General features: G+C 38.4%; 1 protein-coding gene across 2 annotated transcripts in view; it reads right to left on the minus strand.

Moving 5' to 3' along the window:
* Positions 1–4,918: 4,918 nt before the first annotated feature.
* LAMP2 (lysosomal associated membrane protein 2) overlaps positions 4,919–26,763 on the minus strand; it is a 46,851-nt gene continuing 25,006 nt past the window's right edge. The window contains exons 7-9 of one of the 2 annotated variants that reach the window (XM_003414768.4): positions 23,929–23,992; positions 23,035–23,199; positions 4,919–12,007 (exon numbers count right to left, since the gene is read on the minus strand). In XM_003414768.4, the coding sequence (XP_003414816.1) occupies positions 11,868–12,007; positions 23,035–23,199; positions 23,929–23,992 (369 nt within the window). In that variant the 3' untranslated portion in view covers positions 4,919–11,867. Of the gene's footprint in view, positions 12,008–19,546; positions 20,451–23,034; positions 23,200–23,928; positions 23,993–26,763 lie in introns of those variants that run through there. The other variant, XM_010594662.3, reaches the window with a different exon arrangement.

Here is a 26,763-nt window from a genome sequence, read left to right on the forward strand (position 1 = left end):
CTAACACTGTAGATTGTCCTGCCTCATTAACATAACTGCCTATAATCCTGTCTAGAGGTTAGGATTTACAACACATAGGAAAATTACAACAGATCACAAAATGGAGGACAGCCACACAATACTGAGAATCATGGCCTAGACAAGTTGACACACATGTTTGGGGGATACAATTCAATCCATAACAGAGACCATCAGGGGCATCACACGCAAAGCTAAGTTTTCTGGTTTGGGGGCTGGTTTTGTGGTACTCTTGTGTGTGCTGGTAGTTTCCTGGAATTTTGGAAAGATGGGACACATATGAGACTTGGGATAGTTATGGTGCATTTTAATCCAGTTGTTCTCAACGTGTAGTTCCTGTACCAGCAGCATCAGGATCACCTGGGGACTTGCTAGAAACACAAATTATCTGGCCCTACCTGAGACCTCCAGAATGAGTTTTGGGGGGGGGGTCCAGCAGGTGTATCTGATGGGAAAATACCAGGATCAGAAGAGTGGCAGAGGAGCAGACGTTGATATAGATAAATGCACATAAAGATATATAGATCTACTTAACAGAGTAATTGTACATATTTCTTTGCAATGTTGATTTTTTACTTAACACTATGACATGAGCATACTCTCATATTCTTATTCTTGAGAATGTGATTTTTATGTTGTGTAGATTCCGTCACGTCAGTGTTTCACAATTCCCTTTACTAGTCCTATCTTATGGGCACTAACTTTTCCCAATTTTTCATTTTCACTGCCAACATTATGATCATGTGCAGTTTTCTGTACTGTGGCCAGTAGTGAATATTATCATTAAAAATATCTGAGGCATTTTGAAAGGTATCTTGTTTTAATTTATATTTTTTTGTTTACTAGAAAGATGGGACTTTATTTTTATTGTGCTTTAGATGAAGGTTCACAAATTAGTTTCTCATTAAACAACTAATTTTTTTGCGACATTGGTTCCCAACCCCACGACGTGTCAGCACTCTCCCCTTCTCGACCTTGGGTTCCCCATTTCCATTCATCCAGCTTTCCTGTCTCCTCCTGCCTTCTCATCCCTGCCCCTGGGCTGGTGTGCCCATTTAATCTCATATACATGGTTGAGCTACATGTATTATTGTTTTATTGGCCTGTCTAATCTTTGGCTGAAGGGTGAACCTCAGGAACGACTTCAGTACTGAGTTAAAAGAGTACCTGGGGGCCATATTCTCGACGTTTCTCTAGTCTCTGTCAGACCAGTAAGGCTGGTCTTTTTTTTTCCTTTGTGAGTTAAAATTTTGTTCTACATTTATCTCCCACTCTGTCCGGGACTCTCTATTGTGATCCCTGTCAGAGCAGTTAGTGGTGGTAGCTGGGCACCATCTAGTTGTGCCGGACTCAGTTTGGTGGAGGCTGTGGTAGTTGTGGTCCATTAGTCCTTTGGACTAATCTTTCCCTTGTGTCTTTAGTTTTCTTCATTCTCCCTTGCTCCTGAAGGGGTGAGACCAGTGGAGTATCTTAGATGGCCGCTCGCAAGCTTTTAAGACCCCAGACACTACTCACCAAAGTGGGATGTAGAACATTTTCTTTATAAACTATGTGACGCCAATTGAGCTGGATGGCTCCGAGACCACGGTCCCAGCCCTCAGCCCAGTGATTTGTTCCATTAGGGAGTTTAAATGTCTATGAAGCTTCTATGTCCTTGCCTTGGTCAAGTTGTGATTTTCCCAGTATTGTGTACCTTCTTACCCTTCACCGAAATTACCGCTTATCTACTGTGTAGTGTTTCCCCCCACCCCCACTCATCCCCTCCCTCAAAATCATCAAAAATTGTTTCTTTCTGTGTGTAAACCTTTTCATGAGTTTCTATAATAGTCGTCTGGGAAGCTTCTATAACTTTGCCTTGGTCAAGCTGTGCTGACTTCCCCTATAGCGTGTGTTGTTTTTCCCTTCACCAAAGTTAACACTTGTCTACTATCTAGTTAGTGATTTCCCTTCCCCAACCCTCCACTCCCTAGTAACTATCAAAGATTTTTTTCTATGTGTAATCCTTTTCTTGGGTTTTTAGAGTCTTTTACAACATTTGTCCTCTTGTGATTGACTTATTTCACTCAGCATAATCCATGTTGTGAGATGTTTTGCAGATTCATCATTGTTCTTTATTGCTGTGTAGATATTCCATTGCGTGTATATACCAGTTTGTTTATCCATTCATCTGTTGATGGGCACTTAGGTTGTTTCCATCTTTTTGCTATTGTGAATAATGCTGCAATGAACATGGGTGTACAAACGTCTCTTCGTGTGATGGCTCTTATTTCTTTAGAACATATTCCAGGGAGTGGGATTGCTGGATCATATGGTATTTTTATTTCTAGCTTTTTAAGGAAGAACCATATTGTTTTCCAAAATGGCTATACCATTTTACATCCCCACCAGTCAGTATCATTTTTTTTTAAAGCTAAAATTTATTTTTTACTATGTGGGTGGTGCAAAGGTTAACACACTCAGCTGCCAAGTGAAAGTTTGAAGGTTTGAATCCACCCAGAGGCACCTCAGAATAAAGGCCTGGCAATCTACTTCTGAAAAATCAGCCATTGAAAATCCTATGGAGCACAGTTCTACTCTAACACACGTAGGGTCACCATATGTTGGAATTGATGGCAACTGGCTTGGTTTGGTATGTACTTGGTGGTATTATTTAATTCTCTTTAAAATCCTACAAGATAGGTAGTAGCGTTATCCTCATTTTCCAGACAGGGAAACTTGGGCTTAGATTAAGTAACTTGTTGAAGGTCACATAGCTACTGTGTGGTAGAGCTGGGATTGCTGTATACTTATACAACATTTAAAAGACAGAAAAATGAACAGTAAATATTTGATCTGCTTAAAAATAGAAAATTGTAGCAATCATAGACTTCTGTTTTTCCCATTGAAAATGATATAAGAACTGGTACTTCATTCTAAAAACCAGAAACCAGTTGCTGTCAAGCCGGTTCCAACTCATGATGAGCCCATGTGCGTCAAGAGTAAAAACCTGTGCTCCATTGTATTTTCAATGGCTAAGTTTTTAAAAATAGATCACCAGGTCTTTCTTCCAAGGCACCTCTGGGTGGATTTGAATCTCCAAGCTTTTGGTTAGCTGCTGAACACTTTAACCATTTGCATCACCTAGGGAATCCCTTTGTACGAAAGGGAGGCTGTGATGGCAGAGTGCTTATGGCATTGGCTCACATTGAATCTGTTTACTGGCTGGTTGACCTGGCCTAGATCATTAGATGATGTATGATTATTAATTAACCTTTAATGAAAGATAGATCATGTACTCCACGTAGAGCACTCACTGCAGTGCTAAACACATATCAATTCTAAGATGCGCATTTTTTCACCTTTTAAGACATCTCTGAAACCCGCACGCCTCACAACCAGTTTCTTTGGCAGTATTTATCTTACAGTTCTTGGTATCTTAAATTTGATTTAACAAGTTACTGAGTACTTAATAAATGCTTAACTATTAGACAAGATGGCCACTTGTTCATTTAGCAAATATTTACTCAATGTGAAATATGTGTCAGGCACTGTTCTAGGGACACAGTAGTAAACACAGCACAAATCCTTGTTATCATGGAGTTTACCTTCTAGTGGGGGACATATATGAAACACAAACAAGTATATAGTATGTCAGATGGTAATAAGTAATAAGTGAAACAGAGTAAGGGCCATGGAAAGTGGCTGATGGTGGAGTGCTATTTCGAATAGGATGATCAGGAAAGGCTCTACTGAGGTAACATTTGAACAGAGACCTGAATGAGGTGAGGGGGTGAGCCATGAGGATATCTGGGGGAAGATCTTTCTAGGTAGAAGGCAGAGCAAGCACAAGAGCCTTGAGGTAAGACCACCCTTAGAGTCTCTGAGGAGCAGCAAGGAGGTCAGCATGGCTAGAGTGGAGTGAGCATAGGAGAGCAGATGAGGTGAGGTGTGTTTGCAGTTTATGGCTGGGAACTTCAAATATGCAGGGGTTTCTTGAAATCCCTTCACAAGGCTCTAGATCTGGGAGTAAGAGCTATGTATTGGGGTTCAGGACCACCTAACAAGGATTACTGAGTGTCATGGCTGCACTGCATCCAAAACCAGGGAAGGGCTGGGGGAGGGGGTGATATTAATTTAGGGAAAGTGAGGAGACAGTTCCATTTAGTCTCTTAAACACGCCAATGCACAGTGAAAATGATTTACGGTGTAGAACAGTTTGAGGGCAGAATGGTAATGATATGTGATCAGAATAATCAGATGAGGCTACTCTGAAAAAAGTGACATTCTGGGCTTAACATTACTGATGAGGTACAGCTCATGCTGGCCTTCATTTGATCTTTCAAAAGGCATGCTGCCACAACATCCTTCCGTGCCTCAAGCGGGCTGGACACAACTCAAGTTATTTTAAGAATACTGAAGAACAGTTATAAGGTGACTACATGCAAGATAAAGAGTACAGAAGTCAGCTTTCTATAACCATTTAGTATATGGCATAGGTTTTGCTTTGTTTGGGGAAATCTATCGTTTCTGAGAAGGGCAAGACATGTAGTGGTTAAGAGCATGGTATTTGGAGGCAGACAGAGTGGGTTCAAAGGTTACTTTTCTCGCTTACTCCTCAAGCAGCTTTGGTTAAGTCGAGCCTCAGCTACCTCATCTGTAAATTGGGAATGATACCGCCTAACCTCAGAGAGTTGCCGTGAGAACTAAACAAAATACTGTGTGTACAGTGTACAGCACTGTAAGTGCTAATAAAACTATAGTTGCTTTTTCCTACTAAAAATGCATTGCATACCAAGACTTTTCCTGTTCTTGAAACAAAAACCAGTTGCCACTGAGTTGACTACAACTCATGGCGACCCCATGTATGTCAGAGTAGAACTGTGCTCCATAGGGCTTTCAGTGGTTGATTTTTTTCAGGAGATCACCAGGCCTTTCTTCTGAGGCACTTCCGGGTAGACTTGAACCTCTAAGCTTTCAGTTAGCAGCAAGTGTGTTAACAGTTTGTACCACCTAGAAACAAAGGGACCCAAATTTATGTTCCATCAAAACACATTCAGGCAATAAAAGTAAAGCAAAAGAAAACATTTCCTCAAGAGTTCTAAAAGCAGTCTAAAAGAGTACATACATTGAACTAAAAAGATAACACTTCCAAATTTACTTTTTAGATACTCACTAACCCTCACAACAACATATTTAGAAGCATTCTTCTTGCTAACAGTAACTTTAAAGTGCTTCCTTCAGAGGCCTTGTGAGGTGCAGAATTGTGAAGTATATTCAATGAAGGAGCTAAGACAAGAAAGACAGGTTCTATTGAGACTTCCTACCACCCCTCCAGCAACAGGCAAGGCAAGGCCATTACTTGACTTAATTATAAGCCATTAAATGTCTTGTCAATCAGTAAATGAAACCCTATGATTCAGTAACTATGGAGAAATGCAGTGTTTGGTTCTTCTACCAAAAATGGCCCTTATGTAAAAAGGAGTATATTTATTGTAAGTTGTGTTATTTAATCCAATCACATACATTTGAACATTAGACTGGGTTGTAAGGAATCTAAAGGAATTTTCAGAAAACTGCCAGCTCTTCTTCTGCCCCTGCCATATCCCTGAGGAAGGAGTGAACTTCAACAAAGAGTACCAGTTCATTAATGCAGATAGATGTGCTGAAAGTACATTTGTTAAGGAGCTCTTATATCTGTTATATTTCCATATTTTGTTTTCAATGTGTTCTTGGTATTTTCATGACCATACAGGCCCCCATATATTTGAATTGTCTGTACTAAAGGGTCTAATGCCTTCTTCCTAAAGATGGCACTTTGTTAAGTTGTAGGCCTATAAACTCATATGATTTCTGTCATCAACTCAAGAGACTAGAACTTAGGGAACTTAGATTATACAAATCTAAGCTCTCAAGGCTGAGAACATGGGATAAAAATGAAGTTATCCATAGTGACATGGAATATATAGTCTTTATTATTTTTAAATCCATCAATCGAAAATCACACATATCAGATCAAACAGGAGAAGCACACTATGCTTTATTTTGCAGATATTAATTAGTCCCCTAAGTTGATATATTCAAAACTTTAGGGAACTGCAAGCATCAGTTCTTCCAAAGAAGCTTAGGTGGAAAACAATGTATTCATGAGTTCCAAGCCCTATTGCCTGAACCAGTGTTTTACTGACATAAATATGAACCCAGTAGGCAAAGCTGAACACTCAGTTCAGAGATACTAGGTTTCCTGTTTTTACTGAATTAGAAGCAGTTTTTGTTTTAATCTGCTGCTAACATTTTGTATTTTTAATTTTAATTCTCCAAGAGAATTAAACACGTGTTTGCCAATTACCTAAGATAAAGTCGTGATTCCCAATGAAGAATTTGTGATACTGCCTCCTACCCAAAAGGTAGAAAACTACTTAGCAAGGTCACAAGCTGATTTAACCAATCTGACTTCTAGACAATCATCATCTCAAAAATATTTATTGAAATGAAGCCACTGTTCTTTATAATGTCATCATTCTGACCAAATGCGCTTTACCAAGTAACAAATAGGCAATTCTTCTCAAAGGAGAACCTTTTAAAAGAAAACATTCTCTATATACTTAGCAAATAAAGGACAATTTGAGCTTGCAGGTCAGAGCTAGAGAGTTCTAATGGAGATGTAATTAAGCAATCCGACTTTCTATCTATCCCAGTTTGGAATAAATGCTTTTGAGATGTATAGTTAGATAAAATAATAAAGAAAGATGTTGATGAATTTTCTTTCTTTTTAATAAAATTTGTGTAACTCCAGTTATTGGCAAAGAATTCTGACATCAGTTAATGGCATTCCGCTGAGAGGTAGACTGGAACTTACTTAATCCTTGGATTTAATTACAAACTAACTTTACAGTTTAGGCTTAATTTTTTAATCCAAGGGGCACTTCTGAAATGCAGGCAGATCTTTGGGAACTTTTGTTTTTAGTTAAATATAGAAATAAAATAGCTTGAGAAAATAAATATCTGTCTTTTGCTCAGGACAGATATGCAAAACAGCCATTTGGGCCCTAGAAATTTAGAACACTGTGCTTCCAAATAAAAGGCCAATTCAACAGCCTAACCAATCAAGAAGACAGTGGGATGATGGTTCCTAGTACCTTACTCCAGAAGTCAGAGCCATTAGGGGTACCTTCAGGGATATAAGCCTAGACCAAGCTCAACAAATTTACAGAATAATTCCCATCCAGCTTTCGCTAGGTAGCCATCTGACTGATGGCCTTCCAGGGCCCACTAGCCTCTAGAGTTAGCACCTGCTGCTTTGAGAAAAAAAAGAAATACATTAAAAATATCAATTACAACCTATTCATATAGCAAATATAGGAGAGTGCAGGAGGCATAGGAAGTGTCTCAGTTTTTTAGGGGTGAAAGAACTTTCTGAACAAATTAAGGCTTGGGGGGGGAAGGCATAACTAATTCTAAAGAACACCTTTTTTAAAAAAAGCTATTAGTCTTCATCCTTCAGCATAAATGCCAAGTCTGAGATAATTGATTTATTCCAAATTCCAGAAGGGGAGGAAGAAAAAAGACATCCTTGTTGAAATATAGTAACTACTAGCAGTAACGAAGAAAGCCGCCAAATTTTGCTATCAAACACAATATCATGAAGTCATTTCTTTCTTTCTTTTTTTTTTTTTAAACACAAAGATACAGATTTAAATAATCCTGATTGGGAGGTGGGGGAAGGAAGTCTTATTATAAACCAAATGTTATGTTTGCCATCAATGGAAAGGAATTGATTATGCTCTTGAATTTATTTCCTGAAGCAAGTTAAATTCTCTAACAGCTTCAATTTTGCAAATAATGTCAAAGTAGCAAAATACAAGTAGCTGCAACATAGAAAATTATATTCCAGTAGAAAGGATCTCATAATTGGATTCAGAGGCTTAAAATCACTACTTAAAAATCATATTCCTATTTTGCTTTCGATCACACTAACAAGGGAAGAAAAACAAAAAAAAAAGAAATTGGCCCTAATACACATTTTCTTAAATAAATGCTACTCATGCCCAAGTTGGCTAGCAACTCACTGAGGTTATTCTGCATATCTTAAACAATCTATTGCACAGCATTTCCTGGCTTCTAGCCAGTGGAAACATAAATTCTGATTGCAAAGGAAGGAGGGGGGCAACAGCACTGAATCGAACTGATCACACAGACTGATAACCAGTACGACTTTTCCTTCTTCCAATCATGTAAGAGATAAAGACAACAATTATAAGGAAGCCCAAGGCCACACCCACTGCAACAGGAATAAGAAAGTTGAGGTCAGAGTCAGCAGAACATTCTTCAGCTGTTAGAAAAGAACAGAGAGCAAGGAAAGGAAATTAGTAAAGGAGGCAATTAAGTGGAAACAAGCAAATAAGAGACAAGCTTTTCAAAATGTACATAGTTTAGTCTTTTATAGCATTATCCCTATTTTCTTATTTTCTTTACATCCACCCAAATATCTCTAAAGCAACTGGTCACCTTCCGTCTCTCATTATCACTTCATCTAAAATCACACCAAATTCCACAGTAGAAAAAGCAGAAAGGGTCCAAAATAGCAATATGGTAATATTTTGTTTGTCTAATGGCACTGGGGAAAAGAACTATCACCCATGCTTAAAGCCGCTGTTTTATTTCCCCACTCCCTTTCTCCCTTGCCACAACTATCATTAAAATACACAGAAGAATTCTGTATAAGTAATAACATTTAAGTGGTAAACCTTAAACGAAATATATCCCCTGAAGTGTTCTTAAAACCAATGGTTTAGCTTAAACTAGTAAAGCACGTCTGCCTTGAGGGTTGTGCTCTTTCAAGATCTGTCTATATGGGATCAACTGACAACACCAACTCCAAGGTTAGATAGGAACCTTAGGGGCAGTGAGTTTATGTTAATGGTGGAGGAGCAACTCAGAAAAGGAGGGTGAGAATGGTTGCACAACTTGAAGAATATAATCAGTGTCACTGAATTGTACAAGTAGAAACTTGAATTGGTGTATGTTTTGCTGTGTATATTCTCCACAACAACAAAATAAATTTAAAAAAAATTTTTTAATGCCAAAAAAAAAAGCAATGAGGAACCTCTCTAAGCACAGACATGGAATGGAAAGATCTCCAGCATATATTCTTAACTGGGTTAAAAAGAAAAGTAACACAATAGGGTATACAGCACGATACCTGCTCTTTATAAAAGAGAAGTTACTGGTGTGGACAGGTGCAGCAGATGGAGACAGATTTCTTAATGCTGTTACAGCTTTGATTTTTTAATGATGTGAATACTAAACTATTCGATGCAAAAATTTTTTTTTTAATTTTTAAAAATAAATAAAATTTTAGTGGGACTTAGGACCAAGAAAACGCAGTATAATTTTTGTTCACACAGACATTAGGCAGCTACTCAAACTATAATTCTTTTTAACTGACTAATGGCCTGGAAGGACAATAACAGAATCTAATATATTGCAGTCCATTCCCCTGGACCACCAGGAAGCAGAGTTCAAACTTAGATTCAGACAGAACTGAGCTTGAATCCTGGCTCCTTTCCTTTCTAGCTAAAGGCTTTGGTCAAGTTATTTAAACTGGGTCTCCCTTTCCTCATCTGTAAAGGGGGGGATAAAACCATTCCCACTGAGTTGATTCCAACTCACAGCGACCCTATAGTGCAGAGTACAAGTGCTCCACAGGGTTTCCAAGGAGTGGTTGATGGATTTGAACTGCTAACCTTTTGGTTGGCAGCTGAGCTCTTAACCACTGTGCCACCACAATACCTATATTATAAGGTATTTGAGGGTTAAATACAATAATATTTCCAAAGCATCGGATACACATCACGTGGTCAACAAATATTCAATTCCCTTCTCTTTTCTTCCTATGCTTGTGATCCCATCCAAGGAGGTTCAGGTTTTGTAGTAGCAAACAGTGATCAAAAGAGTGTCTCAGTGTATTATTATTGAATAAGGCCAATATTCAGAACTTAAAAAAATACTTACGCAAGCCAAGCATCACGTATTATTTATTAAAAGTAGTTAGTACAGAAGCTCAAAGCGCCAAATTCTGATCTCATGATTTCAAGTTTAAACCAGCAGTTGTTTTATTATTAAGTGGCCAGATTTCACTGGACGCAATTTTTACCAAAATGTTAATAATGGTTTTGCCATCCACCAGATATATAAGCTCAGTGAAGTCACTCCCCTTTCTGTCAAATTATGGGGTTTAAGGTCCTTTCCAGCATGTGTCTACTGCAATTAACAAATTGCGATACTGACGTGACGTGATTTATGAGCGATAACTTGCATCTTCCCTCTATTAACTCTTCCTCCTCTTGTACTTTTGGCATTTATTAAAAACAAAATAGTTGCTATGGTTCTGAATACATAACATGAATTTGAGTAACCATGTTAACCCTTGTCGAAAGGACTTACGATATTTCACTGAAAACCCTCAAGCAGAGACTGATAGCTGCGCACCAAGACACTGTACTGTTAAACAGTAAGCTATAGAAACTATGAACAAGCCAATATAGACATAAAATGAATTAATAATCGCTTCAAGGTAAAAGTCTTCTCAAGTCTACTGATTAAGCCTCCTTCTTATTTGTCTATACATTCAATATTTGTGTTGCACTTACAAGATGAAATGTACTTCAATAGGGGCTGAATATCTAGCTCATTTTAATGCCAACAGCTTCTCTCTACACCCCCGTCTATGCTCTGCCCCACAGGGGCCGTCTTGAAGAAGCAAGAGCCTGGTTGCTATGCTTAACTGCCTCCCTTCTGAAATTGTTGTTAGCTTACATTTCATAAGTATCAGTCTGATGACAACACTAAATAGATTTAATGCTCTAGAGAGCAACAAGATGAGGTAGCGAAACAACACAATCTGTCCTAATTAGTTCATAGACTATTTCTATCTTTTAGTGCTAACCAGGCATCCAAGCAGGAACAAAAACAAGGAAAAAAGGCAAAGTGATTAAACACACTTGAATCTTTTCAGTTGATATTGCCGAAAACAACAACACAAAATACAACTCTAATCCTGTAGCCAGTGTAAGTTCTATTGTAGCCGCTTGGGTTTTGCTTTTTGTTTTGTTTTTTCACCTAGGGAAAAATCACAAGCAAAAGGCACAAAATCTAAAAAATGCTGTCGGCCCTGAGGACATTCTCTACTTCATTCAACTGAAAGCCAAGTTGGGGCACATTTGAGCATTTATGCCACATCAGTATTTGTTTAAAGGGTTATATGTAAATGTACAGTGATGAGTATTAATCAGGCTTATTTTTATACATTGAAACAGAACACTGGCAGTGAAACAATATTTATTAATTCCTTTAAAAGTCAATATTTATTCTTATAATGGCCATGTTAATAAGTATAAGGCATCTTAGGCTAGGATCAAAATTTAGCCAAGGCTTTTTAAGGCAGAACTTAAAACACTGCATATCAATGTTCTTTATAACAAGTTGTCTTCAGGACCAGCCAATACAACACTTTCGATTTTAAGCTGGTCAAGCCAAAAAAAACCAAACCGGTTGCCATCGAGTCGATTCCCACTCATAGCAACCCTATAGGACAGAGTAGAACTGCCCCATAGGCTTTCCAAGGAATAGCTGGTAGATTTCAACTGCCGACCTCTTGGTTAGCAGCCATAGCTCTTAAACATGTGCCACCAGGGCTTCAAGCTGATCAAAGAGAGCAGTTTTTATCAAGAATTATCCCAAAATGCTGAGACCGATTTAAAAGTTTCAAAATTATCAATTTTAAGGAACGGTGTTTCTTTCAAAACTGAGACGAATGAAAACCTTGTTATGTGTATGTATGTATTTTTACATAATCAATCAGATTGCAGATTTTAAAATTGTTCATATCCAGCGTGATGGCGCTTGAGACCAATAAAATAAGCCAGCAACACTAGAATAAGTACTGCTGCCAAGGCTGCTCCCACCGCTATGGGCACAAAGAAGTTGTCGTCATCTGCACTGCAGTCTTGAGCTAGATGTGGAGAAAGGACAATTGAGAACAGAAACAGTGACAAAATTTCACTTCTGTAAATTTTAAGTTAAAATCACAGCACTTCCCAACGCACGTATTTGTATTGTACACGAAGGTAACAAATAAGTATTGGCATTCATTATTTGCAAATGAGATGTTTCACAAAAACAATTTTCTAAATAACCAAATCACATGCTTTTAGGTACAAAAAAAATGCAATCATTTTGGATAAAAGATGTAGAAAATGATCACATACTTCCCAGATACCTTAAATAGAAAGTAATGAATAAATATAATTAGCCTTTCCTTGATGATCAGGCTGTGAGCTTTCAGGCGCAAAGTGTTAAGATGTTGAAACAAGCACAGTGACTGAAATACTGCAGGTTGTGAAGTAAATATTAACTTACCAAATGAACAACTACACAAATCAGACATAAGAACTCAATGCATAGGAATCTGGGGTCATTTAGTAGCAGAATAAAAAAACTGGTCCCGATGGCATAACTGTTTGCCTCAAGATGCGCAGTCTAGTGTGACAGTCAAGAAAATCAGTGGTTCTAATAATCTCAAAATGTGCTGTGGTAGGGGCAACACACAGTGTGTCACGGAAGTGTTCCAGAGGCACACTCAACTCAGCCTTGTTAGACAGGACACACTTTAAAAGAGGCGACACTTGAGCTGAGTTTTTCGGAATGAGTAGGAATTAACCACGCGGTAATGAGAGAAGGGCATTCTAGGTATAGGAAACGATACAGACAAAAATATGGAGGATAAGAAAACATGGTACTTCAGGAGAGATGCAAGCAGGCTGGCATAGCTGGAACAATGGCTCAAGTGGTACTCTTGGCTGGACAGGGGGCCGAAAAAGTATACTAGAACTAGCTCACAAAGACGTTGTATGCTCTAAGCGGTTTGGCCTTATCCTGAAGGCAAAACAAAAGGGCAGTAGGGTTTTAACTAGGGTTTTTGTTTCAGGGAGTCCCTGGGTGATGCAAACGGTTAATGTACTTGGCTACTTATCCAGGGGGTTGGAGGTTCAAGTCCACCCAGCAGCACCTTGGAAGAAAGGCCTGGCAATCTACTTTTAAAGACCAGCCATTGAAGAAGACTCTAGAAGGCTAGGATGTTGAACTTCTACTTATCATTATTTTCCAGTTCTTCTTTGACACAGATGGGGTCACCATGAGTTAGAATTGACTGGAAGGCAACTGGTGGTGGTGGTGATTTGTTTCAGAAGTTATGGCAAATGGAAAACAAGAGGTAGTAAGGTAGTAGGTGTCTCTATTGCTAGAGTCCAGGTGACCAATAATGTAGTACTGAACCGTGTCAGTGAAGTACAATTGCATAAGGTGCAGACTGGAGAGCTAATTAGAAGGCAGACTTGACCACGTGGATACTGGAGTGTGCCAGGAGGAGATAATAGAACGATTTCCATTCCCACACTTGGGTGATTAAGTAGGTGATGGTGCCATTCATCATGATAGGAAATTCAGAAGGAAGAATACTTGGATTTATGTTTTGTTTGTAGTTATTTTGTGTGTGGGTGGAGAGGGATACGTGGAAGGAGACGTTCCGTTTTTGATATGCTGAATCGAAGAGCCTGTGTCACAACCAAGTTAACGAACGTAAGTAATAATTAAAACCATGGACACCGATGTTTCTCAGTGAAGGCAAGTACAGTAAGAAGAGGACCAAACACTAAACCCTTGGGAACACCAATATTTGAGCAGACAAAGGAGAAAGAACAGGAAAAAGGAGAAAAGGCAGGTAGAAAATGGTGCCACAGCAGACAAGGAAAGGAACATTTTCAGTTAGGGTGGAGAGAAGAGTTTAAAATGTTAGAGAAGTTTGAGCAATGTCCATTGGACCTAGCAAGATGGAGAGTGGACAGTATAGGTCAAAGGGCTGCAGGTTTAGGAGTGAATGAGAAGTGATGGGTTAGACCGAGGCCTTGAGATTGGAAACATACTCTATTCAAGAGGTTTAGAATGATTAAGAGAAAAGGGAGGTAGTTAGAAAAGAGCTGTTAAGTACAGGCAAATACAGCTTCAGGGTGGAAGAGATTTAAATGTTTATAGAAATAGTCATTAGCAACTGACAGGTTGAAGATGCTGAAGGAAGGGTACAAGGTCTCCTAGGGGGTGGGAGGAATGGGATTCCAGAAGCGCTGATTAGGAAGAGAAAACCACCTCCTATGAGACTGAGAAAGAGGAAGGAATGGCACAGATGCAGCAAGGGAAGGAGGAGAGGACTAGGATGTTGAACTGCCACTTGTCACTACTTTCCATTTCTTTGCCTCTTATTGCCCTAGTTCCCTTCCTAGTAGCTGCTTGCAGTCTACCAGAGACAGGTAAATGAAATAATTAAGCTTATTAGAATTGTGTCTAAAATAAGAATCAATAGGTTGCAAGGCAGTTCTGATTGTCCTTCCATTCAAGAAATGCTCCAGGCTTTTGCTAGCCTCTGGGGAAATAACTAGGAGCCCTGGTGGTACAGTGGTTAGGCACTCTGCTGCTTACCGAAAGGTCTCCGGTTAGACCCCATCAGCTGCTCTGAGGGATAAAGATGGGGCCATCTGCTCCCTTGGAAACCCTTTGGTGCAGTTCTACTCTGTCCTATGGGGTTGCTGAGTAGGAATCCACTCGACAGCAACAAGTTGTTTTTTTGGTTGTTGTTGTTTGGGGCAATAACTGGGAAAACATCGTAATCCTGGAGTTTATAGGCTTTATGGCATTGACTTTGGTTGCCAGCTCAATGATCTAATTTTTTATTTGTTTCTTGATTCTGTTAAAATTCAGATAGCTGAGGTTACCAAATGTGACTTCCGAATATGTAGGGTTAACAGTACCCAGTTAGCCCCTCCCCTTCAATTCTGCAAATTACCTCCCAGCATATAAACTATTACCAAAACCAAACCTGTTGCCATCGAGTCGATTCCGATTCATAGCGACCCTACAGCACAGAGAAGAACTGCCCCATAGTTTCCAAGGAGTGCCTGGTGGATTTGAACTGCCGACCTTTTGGTTAGCAGCTGTAGCACTTAACCACTATGCCACCAGGGTTTCCAAAATGATACTACTGCTGTGGAAAACAATTTGGTTGTTCCTTAAAAAGTTAAACATAGAATTACCATATGACTCACCAAATTACACACCTGGCTATATACCTCTAATATTTTTTCATTTAAGCTATCCCTGCTTTCTCCCAAGATGAGCTTCAAACCTGAGAAAGTTCTCTCAACGCTGACCTGAGTAGCTGGTGCACCCAAAGCTACCATAGCAATTTCATACCAAACCAACCAAACCCACTGCTGTCGATTCCGACTCATAGTGACCCTACAGCACAGAGAACTGCCCCATAGAGTTTCCAAGGAGCGCCTGGTGGATTTGAACTGCCGACCTTTTGGTTAGCAGCTGTAGCTCTTAACCACTATCCACCAGGGTTTCCATACAAACTATTAGGTGACATATATTGCTCATGTACCATAAAGTATTATGCCTTGGATTTAATATAACTAGGTTTTTAAAAAATTCATTAGTAGATTAATTTCTTATTCTGGCAACAGTTCCAGAGTCTTCTCTTTCCCAAATTGGGTATTTGACCTAGTACTGAAATGACTTTCATAAATACTGCCAAGAAGGCTTTCATGTAAGACAAATATTCCCAGAGTAGATCCAAAAGGCAATTCTGCTAATACAAAGATCTTTCTAGATGCTGTCACTTACTTAAAATGCTCTCAATTAGTATGTGAAATATTAATTTATAATAACTATTGATTTTATGAATGCAACCTTTAAAATTTTGTAAGGTAATGGAAAGAAATTTTGGTAAAACAGCAATTTTAATAGAACTGCATCCTAAAGAAAATAAAATTTCATTCTACAAGTCATTTTAAGTTGATCTATCGCCTGATGTATACTTAAAGTAGTGAAAATATTTCTGGGGAAAGGAAATGTTTATTTGTGGAAGAGTTTAATAGTCACAGCAGCAGATTTAAAAATAAGTTTCACAGCCACTGAAATTTCAATAAAAAGCTTCATGTAGATTAAAAACTACTTTTAGTTTTTAATTTTCTGTTAGAAATTTTTCAAATACAATTTTCAATGTGAGAGTTAAAAAACTGAGATAAACATTTCAACAAAATATAAAACAAAGACTCCTCTTAAAAACTAATTGTATTGAAATTTCTCTTTGGAAGAGTCAGCATTAAGAATAAACCTTTTAACTCCTGAAACTATTGCCCTGAGATTATCTTTAAACTTTAGGCCTTAAGCCAAAAATTTCCCCTGAAGTCTTCTTAAAATCAAACGATAGTTTAGCTTAACTAGTAAAAAATGCCTGCCTTGAGCATTATGCTCTTTTAAGAACTATCTATATGGGGTCAAAATAACAACAGCAACTCGAAAGATTAGATACGAACCTTAGGGGCAGTGAGTTTATGTTAATGGGGAGGAAAAATTCCGAAAAGGAGGGTGAGAATGGTTGTACAACTCAAAGAATGTAATCAATGTCATTGAATGGTACATGTAGAAACTGTTGAATTGGTGTATGTTTTGCTGTGTATATTCTGAGCAACAACAAAATAAATCAGAGGAAAAAAAATAAACTTCTTAACATACAGTCAAACTATTTGAAGTATATCACATACATCTGAAAAGCTACGTGAAGCTACTCAGTATCACAGCACACATGTATACGCCAGTTCCAAAGACAAGATATGGTCATTATTAATGCATAAAGTTAGCCACTAGGGTAAAGGATGAAGAGATGGATGGGAAAGAGATGAGCTCTACACAACTTAACATTATCTACCTGAATAAACAGAGATGAATCTTAAAAATAGTCAGGTCTTTTAAGAATTTCTCCAAAAAAATGAAGGAACTTAAGATGGTTCATTTTATAGTATATATAAAGTATGTTGATACCTGAGACAAGTAGTTTACTTAACAGATTATTCCTAAAAATGTTTAGCTGTATATTTATCTTCACTGAAATGGAAACTGTCATGCAGAGAACTAAAAGTAAAAGGATTTTAAAGCCCCCAGGCTCCAGATGCAGAACCTGAGGCCACCAGAAGTTAAGCGACCTGACCAAGGTCATATGGTAGCTATTAGCAGAGTTGAGAGCCATGACGATTAACTGGCAGTCACAATGGCTTAACTGGGTTAATCCAGAAGGAAGTTACTGGCTGGGCTGCTAAATTTTCTTGTGTGATACGCTAAGGTGACTGGGAAGCTATCTGGAAATTGAAGGTTCGGGAACTGTAGGATGATCTAAGAGACAGATAATAATCCTTCTCTGGTTCTGATCAACAGCTCAATTTGTCTGCAACGTACAGCAGCTATCTAGGCATTAAACATCAGTATTAATTTAGGAGTTGAGAAAAGGGGACAAAGAGGTACTTCAAAGCTTTTACTATGGAATAAATATTCTAGATCACTGGTTCCCTAGCTGGCTATGCATCAGATCCAACTAGAGAGCTTACTAGCGCATGCGCGCACACACACACCCCCAGACCCCAACCCCAGACCTGTGAAGTTAAATTCCCCGGGAATGGAACCTGGAATCTGTATTTTTATAACAAGCTTCCCAGGTAATTCTTATTCTGTAGCCAGCGCAGCATCAGTCAAGACCTCTATACAGGACCACTGTTTTAGACAGTAACCCACAGAACATTTTGAAAATACTTTAGTTCTACTTCTAAGAGCTTCTAGGAACTGTCATTATGGAATATATAAAATATTAACCAATGGGGGAAAAAACGTGAGCAAGTTTCCTTAAGAAATAAAAGAATCTTTATTGTTTGTTTTCGAAGCAATTTATGCTGAGCAAATGGACAGGAAAATATCTAAAGAAAACTACCGTACAGGAACTAGTGGTTTAAACATTAGAGGGGAAAAAAAAAGGGAAGTATTTACATGAACCAGTTTCTTTATACAAATGCTAACACATGAAAGATACCCCAAACCAAATAGAGTGTTACCATCAAGGTGTAAACCCAGTAGAACAAATAAAACTACAATAGGTACAAAGAACATGTGCCTATAGGAAATAACGTAAATAGCAATATATAAACTGGCCCATGTAAAATACAAAAATATTCAGTGAAGTCAGATTTTCTATAAAACAGTGGTTATTAGAGGTATTTTAATATGAAGCAGGTATATAATCTAAATGTAAAAAGTTTTAGAAACATCAACGACATTAAGCCAGTGCCTCCTATTTATGCTTCCAATTTTTATTTAAAAAAAAATGCAGAACTGCTTTGTTTCAACTTATGAGAAATATCTAAGGCTTGCATTCTTATAAGCATTATCCATTCTTATAAGGGTAACAATTTCACACTGAAACGCTATTTAAATTAAAAAATAATTTTTGAAAATCCATTTTTATTTAGTGCTTACAAAGTGTCTTAACCTGGCAATATAGCTCAATGTAGCTCTAAAAGGAAAGCTAGTTGAGAATCTGATTCTGCGCTAGTAAGGTTTTCCAGCTAATTGAAAGAGAGTAATTCTGAGTGGGAACAAGTATTTCTCACTCCAATATAACTTAAAAGACAATTACAGACATACATATGTTAACATGCAATTGCCTACATATATATAGATATAGACATCTATATATATAGCTTTACTACCAAATTTATGCAACATCAATAATATCTTGGAACCCAGATCATCTCCTCATTTTCTAGTCAATGGGAAAGCACATAATAACCCCTCTCAAAAAATAAGAAACTTCTATACATGGCTGCATATTAATAATTTTTTCAGATATTTGCTCAGCCATTTCAATATAAAGAAGTCTCCTAGAAGCAGCGAGAAATACTAGCTATGTTAACTCTTGGGCTGAAATGGTTTGCTTTCTCATATAAACAGTAGGCAGTGCACGGTAAATGGACAATTGGTACATCTCTCCAGAGCACACAGAGTACATGAATTAATAATGACTCTACCTTCCATAATGAACAATAACAGTGTAAGTTTTGATTAGCACAAAAACATTTAAACGTGAAAGCCAAATTAGTAAATGGTGTAGAAATCAATGTGAGCTGGAAACAAAGAACGACTTTTTAATGGACACCACTGAGAGAAGACCAAGACTTTGGGGTTAGGTGCAAGTTAACTTTGTAAGTGTAAGTACACTTCTTTATCTAGACTCTAGCATAAAAAAAAAAACACTACTACTAACAAAAATGCTGAAAGGCTGAAGAGAAATCTGCATTAATTTTAGATGTACCAATAGTTCATTTACCATGCACCACCTAATGCTTATATAAGAAAGCAAACCATTTTAGTATGTAGAGGCCAATTTATGGTACAAAGGACTAACACCCTAAATTGGCATTGCCTCACAATTCTCTCTCAAGTACCTAGAAACTGGATTGAAACGCCCAGTTGGAATACGCTTGTGTCTTGTACGTCAAAAGGTTGAAATGTCTAGTTTTTTTTTAAAGGATTAAATAAGACTAACACCTATTTTAAAGTTTAAAAGGTTTCTGTAGCTTTTGCCATTGCAGCCACATTAAATACAAATGCATTCAAGAAGCATTAGAGAAGCTTTTATTACTAAGAACATAATACCAAGGCCCTGTTCAGGCCTCCTGGCATTTCTCTCTCATAGGTCAAACACGCAGCAATGCCAGAGTAGCTAAGTTAACCTGCAAACAAAATCACAAAGAAGTGCAAAAGGAGCAAGTACAAATTCAATGTAAGACACGTCCCAACTCAACGACATGCAGGGGGGAAAAAAAAAACTTTTAAAAATCGTTTATCCTAAATTGTGTATTTCTAGACAGAATATCTAAAGTGAAAACACTGAAACACTAATTCAAGACAATAAAATGAAACCTAATAGTCCAGGTGATTTTGCACATGTCTTTTGCTGTAGAAATGCTGTTATGTGCCATGAAGTCGATTCTGACTCCTAGCCACCCTGTAGGACAGAGTAGAACTGCTCTGTAGGGTTTCCTAGGCTGTAAGCTTTAAAAGAGCAAATCTCCAGGTCTTTTCTCCAGCTAAGTGGCCGGTGGGTTCAAACTGCCAACCTTTCGGTTAGCAGTCAAGTGCTTAACCATTGTGCCACCAGGGCTTAAATTTCTTGGTTGGGAAAACCAAAATCATGTGACTAAGTTGTAGTTTATAATTTTGGGGGATTTTTGCTTGCTTGTTTGTTTAAATTTGAAATCCCCCATACCACCCATTCCAGGACAAGGACTACAATATACCTTAAATTGAGTATTAATTCATGTTGGAACTTGTACTTGCTTTATTTTTTGGTAACAGCAATAACATGTATTAGTGTTACAGAGTTTGGTATCCAGCATAACTTTTTCTTCTGCCAATTAGGTAAGCAATCACTATAACGATAATCAAGCCTGAAAGACCAGCACCAACTATAATTGGTATAAGAATGGTGTCATCATCCAGCGAACACTCCTGGGCTGTAGATGAGAAAAAGTTTGTAACAAATAATGAGTATAAGCAAAAAATAATGTCCAAAAGTAAAAGACGTTGATTCAAAAGTCAGAAATTCTCTTATAAGATTAACTTTAACTACAACAGGTCTATTTTTTATGATAAAGCTATAGAAAACTATGGATTATTCTAAAATTAAAACCCTAAAACATATTTGTGTCCTTTCATTCATGTATATGCACGTGTGCACAGATACCTATATATGTATACATGAATACAATTTATATTACGCTGTATACATACATACATGTGTGTACATTTACATTATACATAGGAGCATTTTCAAAACAGGAGCCTTACTTCATCAGACATGAAGGGAATTAATCTAGCTCACTTCTACAGTGCCTCTCAGCAGTGCTGTAAATGTCTTTTGGGAAGAATGGAACAGATCAGGAAGGTATCAGGGGATCAGAACAGCCAGGCTGGTCCTGGAGTTCCTTTGGAGAAGGGGCCGGCAAACTGTAGCCCATGCTAAAGATGGTTTTTATATTTTTAAATAGCTGCAAAAAAACAATCACGAGAAGAATATTCTGAGACACGTGGAAATTACATGAAATTTAAACTTCAGTATCCATAAATAAAGTTTTATTGGAACACAGCCACATTCTTTTGTTTATGTATTGCCAGTGGCTGTTTATGTGCTACAATGGCCGAGTTAAATAATTCTGACAGAGGCTGTATGGCCACAAAGCCTAAAACATTCATTGTGGGGGCCTTTACCGAAAAAAGGGTACAGATCCCTGACTTAGAGTATACAGTCTTAGTGGCTACAAAAGTCAAAAAACCTGTTTACTACATTTCTTATCAATCTCTAGTCAGGGCTGGCAGCCTGCAGAAGCCATTTTTTCTATTTCTAGAGAGTACTCTGATCTAGTAAAATCCAATCAATATTCTTTTACCTTCCTACCATTCTATTTCCTCCCTCTAAATAGTCAAGTGGAGCCCTGGTGGCTCAGTGGTTAAAAGCTGGGCTGCTAACCAAAAGGTCGGAAGTTTGAATCCATCAGCGGCTCCTTGGAAACCCTATGGGGCAGTCCTACTCTGTCCTATAGGGTTACTATGAGTTGGAATTGACTTGACAGCGATGGGTCTTGTTGTTGTTTTTTAAACAGTCAAGTATCCAAGAATCTAGTTCCACAAATAGCTTATATACTCATTACCAGTATTAAATGTTGTACACCCCCTTGGGTGACATTTTTTATTCTACGCACATAAACATCAAAGTTTCAAATTAGAGAAAGAACACAGCTCGTCTCTATTAAGGTTGACAAGGTAAACAGGCTTGAACTAACACTGCAAACAATTTTAAATTCTAAACACAAAACTGGGCCCTAAATAAGGTTAATAATGTTGGGGAGCTAGATAAAGACTCCAAAAATAAAGCCATGAAAAGGTCAAAGTAATTGAAGAATACAAGCAAAGCTAACAAAAGAGAAAATGGATTCTTGAAAATATTTTTGAAGTGTGATTAACCTCTCTAGTCACCAGAACAAAAGAGTGGAGAGCTTGGTTTATTTTAGCCTAACCAACTCAGACTATGTATGCAGTACTACTACAGAGGCAGCTGAATGGCCCACAACATATTCACTTTTAAACACCACTTTTACATTTCAGCAGTTCAAATCTGCCAGGCGCTCCTTGGAAACTCTATGGGGCAGTTCTACTCTGTCCTGTAGGGTCGCTATGAGTCGGAATCGACTCGAAGGCACTGGGTTTTTACTGGGTTCTACATTTCCTTCTAAACCACAGAGCCAATCGTTAAAAAGGATGTAGACAACTGGAGCAGCGCTACTCAAAAGAGCTGTGATCTGCAAATCCCCTGTTTGGGGGAATCACTTTGAAAAGTCAAGTAAATAAAGGAATTTTTTGTACTTTATTTCTTTGTGCAAATTCTAATCTTGTAATGCCACATACATTTTTCGTATTCCTATAAAAATTGTAACGAGCCCTTCGATAAGGACTTCATAAAAAATCTGATATTTACCACCATTAGCCCTGAGTAAATCTTTGAACAGCCTCATTCACACTGGCATGTGTCTTTTAAAACTCTCCATTTCCTTTCAGCCAGAAAAAAACATAGTTCACGATATCTGAGGCTTTGCTACCACTCTAACCTCAGTCCTGACAAAGGAAGATCAAACTGCTTTCGTTCAGCAAAAATGTGTTTCCAGCCAGAGGATGGCACCAAGAAGGCTACTGCTCCTGCTCCCAAGTGCCCTCCTTACCACAAATGAGAACCTAGGAGGAGCATTTCTACTTTCAGCAAAGCTCACTTGAAACTTACATTAGATTTTAGCTTTAAGAATTTGTCCTGAATGGTTTGCACATCATCAAAAAAAAATCTATTTTGAGCCAAATGAGCCAAATTTAAGTGTTATTTGTAGATATCAAGATATAGCTACACAACTTGCTCAAGGCTATGAGAACTTTATAGCAGTCAAGAGCTGATAGTCTCAAATCCAACATTTAAATTTCCATGACTCAAATGAAAAGCCATTTATCAATCAACTTAAGAACAGAAATTATTAATAAAATGTGCCTGATTCTTACCTGTGGAATACTTTCCTTCCATCACATTGAAAGGCTGAACCCTTAGATCAAAGGTATTTATCTGAAATGTTCCAGACACTGCAACAGTCTGCTCTTTGTTGCACATATAAGAACTTCCCAGCGGAGCGTCCCAGTAGCTAAGATTGTTGTTTACAAAGCTGAAAACTTTAAAGAAAGAAACAAACAGGTTAGTAACTTCTTTTTCTGATCAACATAAAAAATAGGAGAGTCTTCATGATTTTGCAATTAAGTATGGGAGCTTGGGGCACAGATCTATCAACAAAAAACAATTCTTACTATCACCAAGTTCCCTTATCTTTATCTTTTTTTAATTGTGCTTTAAGTGAAAGTTTACAAATCAAATCAGTCTCTCATACAAGAACTTATACACACCTTGCTATGTACTCCTTACTGCTCTCCCCCTAATGAGACAGCACACTCCTCCTCTCCACCGGGTATTACCCATGTCCATTCAACCAGCTTCTGACCCCCTCTGCCCTCTCGTCACTCCTCCAGACAGGAGCTGCCCACATAGTCTCAGGTCTCTACTTCAGCCAAGAAGCTCACTCCTTACCAGTATCATTTTCTGTCTTATAGTCCACTCCAATCCCTGTCTGAAGAGTTGGCTTGGGAATGGTTCCCTTATCTTTCTATAGATATTTCTATAGTCTAAAATCAGTCACATCCTGTCATCCTCCATACTTTGAAAAGTTGGGATACTGCAAAAGGTAGAACACCTTAGTTCTTAGTTATTAATTTTAAATTGTGGCTAGGGTAAAATTTTTACATAGAATCATCTGTCCCATTAAATAAGGCACTATTTGGTAACAAGACAACTATGGTTTCTATTCCTTCAGCATAACCCACATTCTTTTCCCCCAGGCCAGTGCTTACCAGAGCCATTTCCCAAGTTCATGCTGACATTCACTTCCTTCAGATAGAACCGGTTTTCATTTTTCTGTTTGAAAAAGAGCTTCCAGTTAATACAGCCCAGCTGTCTACATGTATAGCTAATATCTACAGGGAAAAAAACTAATACTATTATTACACAAAAGAGGAAGTCATAGATTAGACCTGGGCCAGTAGAATAAATGCAACTAAGTAAAGGAGAATTCAAAATGTGGCCACAACCCTTTTCCTCAGCATTTAGTTTCTAATTTTTGGACCCCAGCTGTGGTCATGTGGTTCTTGGGCACTCGGCAATTCATTCCCTCAATTGTATTTTTTTACCACTTACTTCTGTGCCCTCACTACCTCCAGCCTGGATCACAGTAGTCTCTTTACTGGTCTCATTGCATTTTAGCCTCCCCAATCTTTCCTTCTCATTGCTATGAGTTATCTTTCTGAAGCACTCACCTGATCAGCAACCACCACCCCAAAAATAAACCACTGCCACTGAGTTGATTCTGACTCATAGCAACCCTATAGAACAGAACAGAACTGCCCCACAGGGTTTCTGTCATCTTTAAGGAAGCAGATGGCCACATCTTTCTTCTGTGGACCAGCTGGTAGGTTCGAACCACCAACCTTTCAGTTAGCAGCCGAATGCTTCAACCATTGTGCCACCAGGGCTCCTAATCTTTTCAGCCAGTCATTCTAATTTTAGCGCTTGCTATGTTCAAGGTAACATGTTTCAGTGCTCCAAGGAGCTGGCAAAACGAATCAGACTTGGTCCCTGCCTTCACTGTGTTTGCAATCCACCAGGAAGAGAAAATAAATATATAAATAAATAACCATATTGCAAAACAGAAAGTGCTAAGTTATGAAAACTAATAGGAGAGAGAGTACTTCTAACTAAAAAAAAAGGAGCAAAAGTAATGAAAGTTTAGGGATGGGGCATTTGGCCCGGGCAGGATTCAGTTCAGTTAGGAAACAAGTGGAAAAGGGGCATTCCAGAAAGCAACAGCATGAGCAAAGGTAGTTAGAAAACAACCACACTAGAAGGACCTCCTAAGTGCCAAGCAGTATTCTTAAAGCTTTACATATGAAGCATCACTGAATGCAACACCCCTTTGCAGGAGGTGCTGTTATGGTCTCCATTTTGAGATTGGGTAATGGAAGCAGTGAGGTTAAGTAATTTCCCCTAAGGATATACAGTTAGTAAGCAGGTGGTGAGCTGGGCTTTGAGCCCAGGAACTCTGGCTGCAGAGCTGAAGTACTGGTTACCACTGTGCTCTCCTACTTCACAGGATGTGTACAGGGGACAGTGGGAGGGAAACATAAGATTTATGAAGAAGCAAAGGAAACAAAGGCTAGAAATGCAGGTTACGCTGTTGGGTGGGGCTGGGTTTGAACTACCCTGCTATGGAGTTTAGATGTTACCTGTGGGCAACACAGAATCACTGTGCTTTAGGGAGACTAAGGTGATGCAGAAGAAGGTTGGGGGAGGGAAGTAGAGGAAGGGGCTACTTAGAAGGCTGTTTGAATAGCCTAGGCAAGAGGTTAATATGAGCTATCACCAGGGCACAGGCAGTGAGGAATAAAAACAAAAGGACAGACTCAAAAGTAATTTCAGGAGGAAGCATAAAGGAGGATTTGTGCACCTTATCATGTCCCTCCTCGGCTTAGGCTATGTCTCAGCTTGGCATTTAAGGCTCTCCACAATTTGTCTCAACTACATACTAACCTTTCACTAAGCATGCGACATGCCACATTCTCCCCGCAGTTCTGGATTGCATCCCTTTATCCAAGGATAACCTGTACTTTTATAGGTCTCTTCTTATCTCCACGTGTATAAATCTTATCCATCCTTGAAAGTCCAGCTCAAATGCCATCCCTTCCATCATACCTTCCCGACTCTCCTCCAGCCAGAATGAACCCCTCCCTCCTCAATTCTCCCACAGCATCTGTTTTTACCTCTGGTAGAGCATTCATCCCACTTAGGATGGACCATCTACCATATACTCTACTGCCCACGGAATCAAGTTCAAAAGCTTTAGCATGGCATTCAAGGCCTTCCACAAATAAAGGTTGAAAAAACGGTGTATGTTTCTACCTTTACACTAAACCTGTGGGCGCCTTAGGAACACAGGCCTTCTTCTTTGCATCCTACTACAGTAGCCTACATATAAGACACTCAAACTCTATAAATAATCCATAGAAGAAGTATCTATCATACCAGGGTTGAAGGTGATACGGGACCCACTGAACTCTGATGACACTACAGGTATTTCTTGACTTTTCAAAGTGCTTGTAGTATGGTTAAGATGTCACTATTTTGGATCACATTTTAAAATAGTCTGCCATGTAAATTAAATATTGCAATTGTTAAATATTAAATATTTCCCCATGAAATTCAGAAGAAACCATGTTCTTTTCAGGATTCTATCCATAGCTAGAAAGATCTCAATCACTCAAAAGGGTATGAACCTCAATGTGTTAGGTTCCTCTTTCTTATTGACTATAACCCCAATGAGATAATTTTAAAAAAGAACATGTCTGAGGAGGCCTCCTCTTACCATATTGGAGAAGACGAGCTTAATTAGCTGTTTCTAATAGTAACCTCACTGGTTGTATTTGTACTATAACAGAGGAATGATTTGAACACAGTAGGAAAAGAATTTTGTAAACCTTTCTCAAATATAATTGCCTAATATTCTCAATTACCAGCATATACTCAATAGAGAAAAATGCTTTAGACACAAGATACCAAGGTCAGATATGAAACAAACAACTAAATAACATATCTACTTTTTACATATCAAATGTTGAGACTATTTATCCATTCCT

Source organism: Loxodonta africana, chromosome X (genome assembly GCF_030014295.1).
Source record: "Loxodonta africana isolate mLoxAfr1 chromosome X, mLoxAfr1.hap2, whole genome shotgun sequence".
NCBI classification, from domain to species: Eukaryota; Metazoa; Chordata; class Mammalia; order Proboscidea; family Elephantidae; genus Loxodonta; species Loxodonta africana.